The 12,972-nt window shown below is 41.5% G+C and overlaps 1 protein-coding gene across 1 annotated transcript in view; it reads right to left on the reverse strand.

The window, feature by feature from the left end:
• Positions 1 to 389: 389 nt before the first annotated feature.
• lpgat1 (lysophosphatidylglycerol acyltransferase 1) overlaps positions 390 to 12,972 on the reverse strand; it is a 31,343-nt gene continuing 18,760 nt past the window's right edge. The window contains exons 6-8 of the mRNA XM_029496457.1: positions 10,632 to 10,758; positions 2,815 to 2,921; positions 390 to 1,905 (exon numbers count right to left, since the gene is read on the reverse strand). Coding sequence (XP_029352317.1) covers positions 1,754 to 1,905; positions 2,815 to 2,921; positions 10,632 to 10,758 — 386 coding nt within the window. The 3' untranslated portion in view covers positions 390 to 1,753. The remainder of the gene's footprint in view (positions 1,906 to 2,814; positions 2,922 to 10,631; positions 10,759 to 12,972) is intronic.

Below are 12,972 nucleotides of genomic sequence, written 5' to 3' on the forward strand. Positions count from 1 at the left end.
GCTGCAGTCATTTCATTTCCAACAATGAAAACTCTTCAGCTTTGTTATGTACAAGATTTAAACATACCATGACATGAGGACAAAAGTTCACGTAATTTAAAAATGAAATAAAATGTGACCACTGGTGAGATTGCCGCCACACTCTGACGTCACAGAGCAACACGACATTAATCATATATATCAAAAATGGGGGGGAACGACAACCACACACACTCACTTAGGCAGGTTATGCTGTAAATTTACAGTAATGACACCTATAGTTCTGTAAGCCAAAATCTCTATTGTAGAATGCTGAACATTGGGGTAGCTTTCAATAAAAAAAAAAAAAAAAAATAATAATAAAAAAAAGAAATCCCCCCCCGCCCGCCCCCGTCCTTTTCCCACCCCAATGACAATAAGCATATGGCTTAAATATTTGTAAAACTATGTAGTCCAATGGGGGAAAAGGAGTCTGTGCCTTCTCAGTCTGGCTTGCTGAGATGATCCTCGAGACAAACGTCTACTCTGCTGTGTAACTGTACATGGCCGGGTGTGCGCATGTGTTATCTGTCTGTGTAAGTGTGTGTGTGTGTGTGCGTATGCATTTTGGACAGCAAAGGGTGAAAAGGAGAATCCACAGAGAGCATTACTTTATAGGTGATCAGACAGCGATTGTTGCCCTGTGTGCCACATTTTTTTTTCTAAATATCCTTTTAATTTTTTTGTTTGTTTTTTTAGCAGTAGGGCACGCCTCCTCTTCCTTCCTTCAAGTCTGAAACAAAAGAAGATCCTTAATCAAGCACCTCGTCATAGCCACCATCCTTTTAGGCTTTCAGCAGGACTGCCAGTGTAAACATGATCCTCCTTTTTCAGTGAGCTCAGAATACTGCCTCCACAGACAGGCGGACACAAGAAAAAAAAGCCAGAATGACAACATCAACAACAAAAATAAAGAGACAACAACAAATAATGATGGCCGTAGTCATGGAGATATGCGGATTAAGGGGAAGGAAACAAAAGAAATGACAACACTGACAGCTACCGTTCAGGAGCGTCTCGTCTCCTGGGGCAGAAAGCAGTTAGGGCAGTATGGATCCTTAGTGCAATGAAGGTCAGAGGAGCAGCCGGCTGTGCGGCCTGCATGTTCGTACAACTGCTCGCTCTGAAGGGTGTGGCCAGCCGGCTCGACGGCGGGCTAAAGAGGTCCATCAGCTCTCGCCAAGAGGAAGAATTAGGGCAGACATTATGCTTCTAATCACATATATGCACTCATACGCGTCCTTACACACTTTATACTCTGTAAAACTACTACGGCGAGAGAGACAGAGAGAGAGAAAAAGAGAGAGAGAGGGAGAGAGAGAGTCCGGTCCAGAACTTCTTCTGGAGGAGTCCTGAGCCTCATTTTCATTAAGTTTGAATAAAAAGTTATGTAAGTGTGAGGGTCTACGTGTATGAGGACATGTAAACATCAAAATGTGAGTTGTGATGAGTGCGGGAGATTTTTCTGCTAGGCTGTGTGGTTTCAGGGTTATGTAGAAGTTAACTATGCCTGTGACCAGTCTCAGAATGAATGGGCTTCAGTAATCTGTTTATGTACTAGTCTTCATATGCTTCCTGTTAAGTCTCTCCGCTGTTGCAAATGTACATTCATCCATCGTGGGGGTGAGTTTGAGGGGGGGGGGGGGGGGGGGGCATATATGACGCTGGGCCACACACCAACCGATCCTGAGGCTTTTCCAGTGTTCCGATTAAGACTCTTGCCTCATCAGCGCACTCAAAATAAATAGCAGTAGAGGTACTGGAGGACGCTGTACCACATGTAGCCAGAGACAAAAGCAAACGCCTGGATGGCGCCCAGCCACACGATGTCCAGGGTCATCGGCCGAGAAACTGCCTCCTTGTGTCCTTCCGGAGGGGGGAATGCTCCTGTTGAGAGATGGACCAAAGAAAAGTCATTTTATAGATATTTCTCTGAGTTTGTTGTCACAGAGGCTATTGTGATTTGAAGTAAAGCTGAAATTTAAATGTATTATACTTTGAAAGCTTAGAAACGCAATATGGCAGAACCAGCCCCCCCTCCAAAAACAAAAAACAAAAACCTCTTTATTTCATGTTGAACTCAGCATCTGCATTGTTTGTGTTAGATGTACTGTGGTGATAAGAATGCAGTTGGAAACTCCCCAACCTAAAACTACAACCAGGTCAAAATTGTGAATGCTTATTTTGACTTAACAGCTTGTAAATGAAAGTGAACAAGGATAAATTGGTGCAATCCCTGGAAGTGCTAACTGACGCTGCTGAGCGGGGACAGACAGTTTACTATCATCACTGTTTGCTCTTTTAACAGGGATATCATTCATTCGTGTCAGTAGTGCACCATGAACGCTGACAGCACATCTCCTAGCAGCAGCCCTTTAGATGTTGGCCAAACACTGCCGGGGGACACATCGCCCAGAGACGCTGGCTGTGTCTTAACTCGCTCTTCAATTCAAATATGGAGAAAGGCAATTGCTACCTATCATTTTATTTGAATCTCTTAGCGCATAAATCATTTCATGCCACAATATGATGAAGCAAGCGACATCCAAGGCCTGAACATTTTAGAGATGAGGACTGCTTGGAGTCAAAATTATGATAAAAGTGACATTGCAATTTACTGCTCATAACTTGCTGACTTTGTACTATACAGGGAGCAGTGAATGAGTCCAGGAGAGAGTGATATCTGCAATATGCACAAAGCTTCTTGCCGTTTGAAAACGCATACAACAGCTCCACTGTTTTTACAGTTATTATTTCATTTTTACTTTTGTCAAAGAGAGAAATAGTGAGACAGACCTGTGTCATAGAATTGGGCCAGTAACTCCTCTTTCTCCACAAACCTCCGATATAACCAGTCAGTCAGGGCCTCTGCCTCCACAGGAACCTCTTTAATTGGGTACATCCTGAAGAAAGAGAGAGCGATGAAACACACATTTAAAACAGAGTCTCTCTCAGCAGAAACTGTCTGCACTGATCAGCAGTGGAAGCTGCTGGCCGAACCCAGTGTCAGCGGTGCTCTGAGCAGAGCAGCCTCTTTCAAACCGCAGACTACCACAGCAAGTCTTAGTGTTTGTAGCTTCAGCTTGTTTTGGAGGACTCATTAGCTTGACAGGCTCATCAGAAGTGCTGAGGGGGACCCCGCACACAGAAATGTCATTAAAGTGAGACAAGAAGCTCTGAAGCTATGAAAGCAAAAACACCCATGACTTCCTAACAGACTTTCAACCTTTTGGCTTATCAATTGGTTTAAATAACATTGTCTGGATATATGCTGAAAAATGAACCCAGTATCATTAATACTTATCTGGTAATTAAAAGCACGATATCTGCTGCACTGGCTGACATTGTGAAAACAGTAGGAGGCTTATAAATAAGGGTCACTTTTACAGGCCATGTTGAGAGTGCTGGTGAAGTCTTGTTTCTAACCAGAAGGGGTCCCTAGTAGGCTGCACTCCCACACAGGCATCTGCTGGTCACCTTCAAATAGAGGTTACAGTCTCCTCCCTCAGACGAGCATTTCCTTAGCACTCAGCATTTGTTCAATATTCCCTACCGGACAACGTCCACAGTAACAGTACGTCTGTGCCGACGAGGGAAGTAATCAGGGATATAGTATTGATTGGCAAAGCATTTAATATATATTAGAAAACAATTTAAGGAAAGGCAGCAGTTCCTCTGTCAGGATGATTTCTTTACCTGTAGATGAGGACAGACCATCCCACGGAGCAGGTACAAATGTATGATGACAGATTACAGATGATGTCCAAACTCATTAACTTCATGTACACGGACCAGTCATTTAATCACAGCCTCAATAAAAATGTCATCAATATAAAACAAAAAATTATCAAGTGTTTCAATGTGGTTCTGAACAAGCCTTTACTCTGATTATTAAATGAGATGAAATCTGATCTGAAGGAACTCGCAAAGAAAATTAATCAGCAGCTTAAATTTCATGATTTCCAAACTTATCTTAAGTGGATATCTCTCCATCTCTCCCTTGGGTTCTGGGAGAGTATAACAGTTTTCTTTTCATTTTTTTCTTTTTTTTTAATGAAACTATTAGTAGATGAATCAAGAAAATGTTTGGAAAGTCACGCAATAATGAAAATTCACAAAATGATTGTGCGACAAAGTATACAACTTTTATACTCTAAGCCGTCAGGATTCGATACCCGTCTTTCTCTTATACGTAAATAAATACATTTCTGACCAGCAGTTGGAATTGAAATCAAGATATTACTCCAATTTCTGTGAAGCTCAGGCTTCAATGAAGTATTTGTGGTCTCACAGAGCCCACACTGTCAACAACATGAATGTAAAAAACACTGTTAGAGGCAGAGAGCACATCGGTGCAGATCAACACTGCAGTAAAAACCTGATCTTTGAACTGAAGCTGTCTGTATGACCAAATCAGGAAAGGCTTGGACTGCTTGTTTCACAGATCAGAAAAACTGGAGCTAATGACTCAACATAGGTTTCTGTTTGGCTTTTATATTCATGGTCACTTTTCCTTATTATCGTTGTTTCCTCTGCGAGTCTTAACAAGTCTTAACAAGAGTTTGGTTAAGTAAGGCAACTTTCATGTCCCCAGTGACATGAAACTCCTTTTAGATTTTTAAATTCAAGATAAAATGGACTAAAATCCACCACTTTCATTTCTTAAAGCTTCTAATTAAGCTGACTTTTTGAAGATAAGACTGTTTTAGACCAACCGCTACACAAGGCCTCATGAGTGGCCCTGGCTGCCCAAAACTGGAGCTAAGCTGCTGCCGTCACCTCGTGAAGATTAGAGTTAAAAGCTAAAGCTTCTCTTACTGTGTCTGAGAATATCAGGTACCCTGTATGTTATTGATAAGCCAAAGGAACCAAACCCTCACAAATCAGAAAAGTGCACAAAGGGAGTTGAAAATAATATCAGTACCCTCGATTATGAAAACTGAATACTACTATGCGGACAGAAAATACGAAAATAATGTTAATTTAGCACAATACTAGCTATAAACCTTTCAGTTATTTTTCAGCATATGGAAACAGCTCTCTGCAAGTGGAGCTGATATCAAACAAGTTATAGTAGAGTCATCAGCGATTTCATTTTGGCTCACAGAAAACAAACAGACTTTGATCAATCAGTTTAACATCTTGCCTGAGGTGAGGCAGTCGTTAGCGTGTGTGAAAAATGGAAAGAGTGCTCGACAGTGTCAATAATATGGTGAGTGAAGAGAAACGAGAGTATGGCGGCATGTGTAACAGAGTACATTAGTGATGGAGGTGTTGGTGGTTTGCGACTGGTGGTGATGTGCTGGAGTGGAGCCACGGCCGTGCTCTCGTTTCCACCCTAACCCACTTGGCACCCGTCTGCTTGTTAACCTGACATACTGGCGCAGACACAGACAGTTGGGGGAAGAGCTGCAGTTTCTCTTGTCAATACTCTTCAACATCAGTCTTTAACCATATCATGACCTGCCTGGCATGAAACAGATGATGCACATCAGACTAAGACGCAATGGTGCATCTTCTGTGGATAGTTTCTAATACAGTACAAAAATCTCAAATATATTTTAGAATAGATATTTGCAGCCGGTCTTTTTCACCAGAGAAGACAGAAAAAGACAAATTAAGGTTACAAACAGTTCATCCTCTGTATTCACTGCCTTGTCGGGACCATTTAGCTCCTGGACAGCTCTTTCTAGCGATATTCTTTTCCCTCCAAATTGGACCGAGAAGCTAATTAAATTTGGACTGTGGCTGGAGAGGTCCGTGCACTCAGCAAGCCTCTTTGGAGGATAGCCAGTCATTGTTTGGGGACTCTACCAGGCCCTGCATCTCTCTAGCTGGGAAAGCTTGAGAAATTAAGAGGTGCATCGACAAGAGAAAGGTTGCAAAAGGTGAATATTGAGATTAGTGGTCAGTGTGGCTCAGATGAAGAAAGTCTCCTGTCATGCTCCAAGTCTCTTTTTACTTAAGATAAGGCTGCTCATCAGTGTGCAATGAAGCCTCAAATCCAAAACTTTGGCCTTTGAGTAACAATTCAACAATGAATAAGTGGTTATTCAACTCTACATTTGTCTAATTTTTAATTCTTTCCTATAGACTCAATAATGGGGATTTCGTTTTATAACTTTACCTTTATAGTCAACGAGGATCCCTAAGTAAACCACACAATCCACATGACTCTTAATGGCTCCTGCTCACTAAATGCAAAGTGCTTATCAGCAATCACAGAGAAGTTGAGGGACTGTTGAAGTCTGCTTGTTAATTGCTCCATTTAGTCTTTAATCTACTTCCTCTCAGCCTGTTTTCCGGGAAATGCTTTGGCACAGAACGATTGGAATCCACTAACAACTGGAGAAGGGGTTCAGGCAGAGAGAAAAAGGTCAAGAAACCTCCGAACGCGTTGATACACAAGAATACTTATGTTCATATAAACAGTTAGAAGACATAAGCAATTCCCAACAGGGATAAGAGTTGATTAAAAAACTCACAGGATGCTTTAAAAAAAAAAAAAAAACCCAAAAAAACTTCCAACATCTGTGATGAGGGTTTATTCAAGGAATTTTCTCATGGTATAAGATAAGAAACAACTGACGTCTACATTCCTGATAATCTATTAGTTGTTTGGTCTGTCTATTAATCACAAAACTGTGAAAAGACCAAAACTGATGTCTTCAAATTGTGGTGATCAGCTGGAGAAGCCACACTGAGCAGAGGTCAACACAGGTCACTTATTCAGAGTTATACCGACATAACTTAGTCAGATCAGAAACCCGGACACTGTTGTGATAATGTAAACCAAGTTAGAGATAGTGGTGCTTCTTTAACAATGATCAAAACCAACTAAACTGCAAGTAAAGAATGATCTCTGATGTCCCTGGTCTAGATCAAACGAGCCTAACCCCAGCTTGGTTACAATGACGTGTTCATCCACCTTCGTCTCCAGTCTGACATTCATTCCAACATGGCAGGAGCACACTTTCCATGTGTCACTGTGACCATATGTCGCTGATAGTGCTGCCATTCTTATTTGAGGACACGGGATGAAAAGTCCTGTGTGGGAGGAGTGCAGAGGTTTATAACAGGACAGTATGGGAGCATTGACCTGTTATCAGTGCCTTACGAGCCCCCTTAACTATGAGCCCCATAACTACAGTTGTCATCAGTGACTACGCACAACGTGGCCTGAACTGACTGGATGTCAGTACAACCTGCTGCCTCTTATGTCAGTTCATGTTTGAGGTCAATTCAACTACAAAGGAGGCTCCACCCAAAGGCCAGAAAACATTCATGTATTCATTCCTCTTCTACCACTTATCTGTTTCCGGGTAGCGGGTGGTGCTGGAGCCAATCCCAGCTCACACTGGGCGAGGGCAGAGTACACCCTGGACAGGTTACCAGTCCTTCACAGAGCCAACAACCACTCACACTCACACCTATGGGCAATTTGGAGTCACCAGTTAAGACATGCATGTCTTTGGACCGTGGGAGGAAACTGGAGTACCCGGAGGAAACCCATGCAAGCACAGGGAGAACAAACTCTGCACAGAAAGGCCCCAGGCCGGGAACCGAACATGCAACCTTCTTATTGTAGGGCCACAGCCCTTAACACTAAACCGTGCTGTCCCGGCCAGAAAACTGTGAAAAATAAAAGAGCATGTAGGTGCAGGACGACCCCAATATTTGGTTTCTATGGTTACATAAGTCTTCTCAAGATCTTAAGCGTTTGGGGGGAATCCGTTTGGAAAGAATCCTACTCATTCATTATCCCTGGACAACATCTCTAATCACCAAGGTCCTCATTACACTCTGATGAAATACCAGTGTTACAGATATTGATCCTGGGGTGAAGCGTTAAAGGGACCTCAACATAAAGTGGTTAAAAGAGGAAAGGGAAAAAAACAAACAAACAAAAAACAACAAACAAACTGAAAATCTGATTTACATCCAGTAAAGACTAATGTTGCCACCCTTTTTTAAACATTAAAAAGAAAAAACATCTCAGATATCTGAAGAAAGACTTACATCTAGGCACAGTTTTGTTTAAACATTTTATCTCTTAGAAAAAACAAGCAGCTCCAAAACATATATGTGATGATGAGAGTGACTGACTCCATAAATCATCTCACCTTTCAGACATTTTCAAACAGCAGTTTTCAGAAATGCGCAGTTATTAAAAAAAAAAAAAAAAAAGGAGAGGAAAGGTGCATTTCAGAAAAGGATTTCAACGTATTTAACACCCACTAGTGCCCTGGCTCGGCCTCTGTACACCCACCCAACTCTCCCATCTGCCATTCACAGAGGGCTTATGCTGCTGCAGTGTGCCAGGCTGAGATTATATGGAGGAAGGTGGGAGACACCGAGGGAGGGTGGAGCTGAGGGGTGAGGACTGGTGGCAGGAACAGCAAGAGGTAGAAGGATGAAAAAACAAAACAAAAACTAACAAAAAAATGGGAATGGGAGAAATCAGATCTGTCTCTTGCCAGCTGCCTCAGTGCTGCGTCACTAATAAGAGCTGACGGCTTACACTCTGCTTGGTGTCACAGCCACGGCCCAACAATCACCTTTTCTGTTTTCTGATAAATCAATTTCATGACTGTTACAGTAAATATTAATCCACTCCACAGTGACATTGATTTTTTTAGGACTCCAAGCTTAGCAAAAAAAATATATTTTTTTTTATTTAAATTTGTGTCTTGTAATTCTGTTAAATGCTACTCTTAAACTTTATTGTACAGGGAGCCCAAATGAGCTTTGAGTCAAGACAGAGGGAGATTAATTTGGGAATTAAATTTATTTTAATCAATCAATTTTCATATGATCGATTTGAAATGGCAAAAACCAGCATCTAGTGCAATTCACGACTCCAGAAACTTTTCAGTATGCTGCAAGCCTGCAAGCAAACCTGTTTTGTTCGTTTGTGGCGTTGAGAAACTTTCAGATAAAAGAGGAAGCACAGAGTGAACCAGCATAAAGCTGAGAATGTAACCTCAAAACCTTCAAACCAAGGGTCAAACATTCATTTCTTCTTAATAAATTGATTTTGTTATTCTGTACATGTTATCATTATTGATATGAATAAATATGTGAAAGCTTGACTGGAATGTTGTTGCTAAATTAACTGAATAAAAGGACTAGGTCTCGAACATCAATGATATTCTTCCAGTTACATAATTTAGAGTAAGGCTGGTGAAAAACAAAAACGAAGCTCGCACTGTAGAAGTCGTCCCAAACTCACACAACAGAAACTCTGCTGTAGGGTGGCATACCTCCATTTATCTGCATCATCAAAAGTGTATTGTATTGCTTACTCCCACACAAAAACATTAATCCTCTTGTTAACTTTGCACCCTAACGTCTATCATCAGTACTGTCTACATCGTCAGAACATAGTCTGCAAACTACAGGAACAGGAGTCACTGTGCTTCTAGGTTGATTGGGTCCATACCCGTCTGTCCCCAGGATGCAGAGCTGCTGACCGAGCGAGGGAATCTGATTGTGTCAATGGCTGATTAGAGAATCCCTGAGGTGGGGTGGGAGTGGGGCATCCTCTACTCGTCTAATTACAGACTTAATGAGTCCTTAGTTGTAGCCCAAGCGAGCAGAGAAGCCTCCTGAGAAGGAATGACAGGCCAGGGCTCATAAATCACCTTTCACTTTGTCACATCCCATCCCACACACACATACATAAGCTATACCTGGAGGTTGGTCAGGGGAACAACAGAACATTAAGGGTCGAGATGACTACTACCTAAACCTGGATACATCCCTTCTGATCTACCCTGTCAAGACAATGCACAGAGGAACTCATTTATGTTGAACCAAGTCTGCAGAAAATCTAATCCTGGTCCACCTTCGCCAATCCGTCAAGTGGATGGATTAACAACAGTGAGAACAGGACAACAGGGAAGGGAAAGAGGTCCTGCAGTTTTTCTACCATAATTTCCATTACAACTCAGTTGTTATGCTAAAAACATCAACATCTGCCTTGAACATTTGCAAAAATCAAGTACAAGAGTACACTAACATGAGTGACTAAAAGTAAAAAAAAAAATAATAATAATAATTTATAAATTGCAGGTGGAGTTGACACGTGAAGGCATATTGAAGCTTTACTGTCATGTTTTCTGCTGGCCTTATATGTATGCAAGGTGGGTTTTCCTCCAGTGAACCTGGACCAGTGGGTGGACTTAAACATCAGTGATAAGCTCTATCGTTGGTAACGAGAGTCACATCAATAGTGTAGTCTCAAAGTCTCTGTGTATTAAGTCAAAGTGAAATATTACTCTGTTCCAGATCTGTGGTGCCATTCCCAGGTAACATGATTCCTGTCATGAAGAACATTTAGGTTTTTCCTCTGGTTTGTTGAGAAGGCATAGACATGGAGAGGGCTACGAGTGTGATGGGAGCAAATTTTCACCTGAAAATACCAATATGGATTTATGGATGGACTTACTTCATAATGCCACGAGGAACATTTTTATGTGATGCAGTTTCTTTGCATGTAGCCTGCATCTTGTATTTGCATAGCCATAATGATTCTGGTGTTGTCTCTGAAGTGACAGATTACACCTGGATGTAAAAGTGAAAGCAGAAAGTAATGCCGAACATATCCTTACCTGTAATGTACATGTGTGATTGTAGGAGGCCTGTAACCAAAGATCCAGGTCTGGATGTCCATGGGTCTGGCTTTAGGGTATGCTATGGTCACATCTATTACCCACTGCAAGCCTTTACGCTTGGTACCTGACATCGAAGAAACACAAACACAGAGAGTAAACTGAGAGCAATGAAAGAACAACAAAGATAATTAGCTAAAACTAAAATTTTGCCAATGCTGATTTTAAGTATGTTAGATAGGGACCTCAATGACAACCACACGGTTCTAAGATTGTTGCATCACCAATTGGAAAAACACAGAGGTCAAGATCAGAAATAGTTTCATTTCCAGGTATGTGTCTCAGTATACAGCACAGCCACCTTGAAGCTGGTAAAGACTCAATGAGCATTTCAATGGATAGAATGATAGCCATTGCCTGGGTCCTCCATCTTAAGGAAAGTGTCTGTAACTAGTATGTGTCCCTTGAGATTTTCATGTTTGGAAGTGAAGCCAAATGAAGTCTGGATACGTGCCAAAGTGACTGGTGGAAGACCAGACAAATCCCCAACTCAACAGAAAAATGGCTGGTAGCTACATTTTAGAGTCGCAGCAAAAAAAAAAAAAACAAAAACAAAAAAACAACAAAACAAGACAAGACAAAAAACAAACAAACAAGGAACTCCCAGAACAATTCACCTCAAAAGCTCTTTCTTCTTTTAATGTTATTTTACCAATAAATGAATTAACCTGAACTTACTTTTGCTTAATTATTATAGTTTACTACCTATATTTACAGGAAAGTTAAAACATGGGGTAGAAAAACAGAAGAAGGGCAGTGAGATGGAAGGCCAGCGATGACAGACGGGAGAGGGAATGCCAGACATGTGACAAAACTTCAGTCAGCCGCAGGGTGCATGTGGACAACTATTTATGTGCATTATGCCGGGTCAGTGCTGCACTCACCTGTTTATAACATAGAATAAGTAAGAAAATAGAGAAGACAGATAATGCAAATCTTTCTGTTCTTACACACCCCCCCGTGTGTTGCTATTGCTACAACCGCTGGGCTGATGTTGACACAAACACACATGAATATATGTTAAGTATACCAGGACTTCAGGTATGAAGATGCAGTAACTTTCCACAATATGTCACAACTGGGAGTTGTTTTTTGTTTTTGTTTTTTTTGAAGCAGAGAGATGAAACAGATAGCATCTTCAACATCCATCTTTGTGCTTTAACAGCCAACAAGCTGTATGTCTCTTTAAAGTGAAGACAAAAGTCCATTGTGTAACAAACACCAATGGCTTCAGCCAGTATGGACTATTCTGAAATGAAACGGATGTGAAGCAGTAAAGTAGCTTTGACTGCCTGGCTACTGCCGGTCTTGCTGGTTCGGTGTAGCATGTACTCCTCCCTCTCAGCACACTGTCCTTCTATCCTCCATGTTAGATAAACATGCCATGCCCTCCTACATGACACCCAGTCAGAGTCAACAGCACTAAAACAGCAGTTGTTAATAAACCATCAGTTTAACCCTTTCACACACAAAACACAGAAAATGAGGAGTAGAGGTTAATTATTTAAAAATCACTGGTGTTTTATAAACACAGTTCATCCGATTTAGGTACGCAATATTGCTACTAATAATTCCACTTTTGCAGTCTTGTTGCGTGTGAGATATAGAAGGAAATTACCCAACATGTTTTGCCAAAATAGCATCACAACCAAACGAAAAAATTACAGTCTTTACTGCGAGTTTAGTTAGCTGGGAGATGTGCTTTTCAGGATAAAAAGAGGACAGGAAACCAGAGAAAATAGAGTTTGCATGTTTTAGAACTTTAGCCAATGTTACTGTGATTTGGTAGGTACTGGTACTGATGGGAGCAGCAAGCACCAGAGGTATCCCTCTGTGGGTAATTGGATCCAGAACTCTGTCAAAGTGTGCTGAAAGGCAGCTATCACCTCCCTGATGTGGCTGGCCAAAGAAAAGGGCCCTGATCCAAGGTATCTCCAGTGCCCTTTACACTGTGACAAACAACACTGTAATAACAGCAGCCGCGGTAATTTAAAAAGGAAATCAGAGAGGCCTTGTCCTCCTGTAAACACGTAGAGGAAGGAAATACACTGGCAGATACCTGGCTCTCCTTCAGGCCAGTCTGTGAGGCAATTACAACACTTTAAACCCACACCAGCTATCCTACTACCCAGACTATGTGTAAAAACTGCCTCTGATTTCTTTGGTGCTATCACAGCTGTGGATGAGACATACCTTATTCACACCCTAAATGACTCACAGCTGTGAACTTTGCTTACCTGAGAACTTTTTTACAATACATAAACTTTATCAGTCTCGGTTG

The sequence above is a fragment of the Echeneis naucrates genome, chromosome 24 (genome assembly GCF_900963305.1).
Source record: "Echeneis naucrates chromosome 24, fEcheNa1.1, whole genome shotgun sequence".
Lineage (NCBI taxonomy): Eukaryota > Metazoa > Chordata > Actinopteri > Carangiformes > Echeneidae > Echeneis > Echeneis naucrates.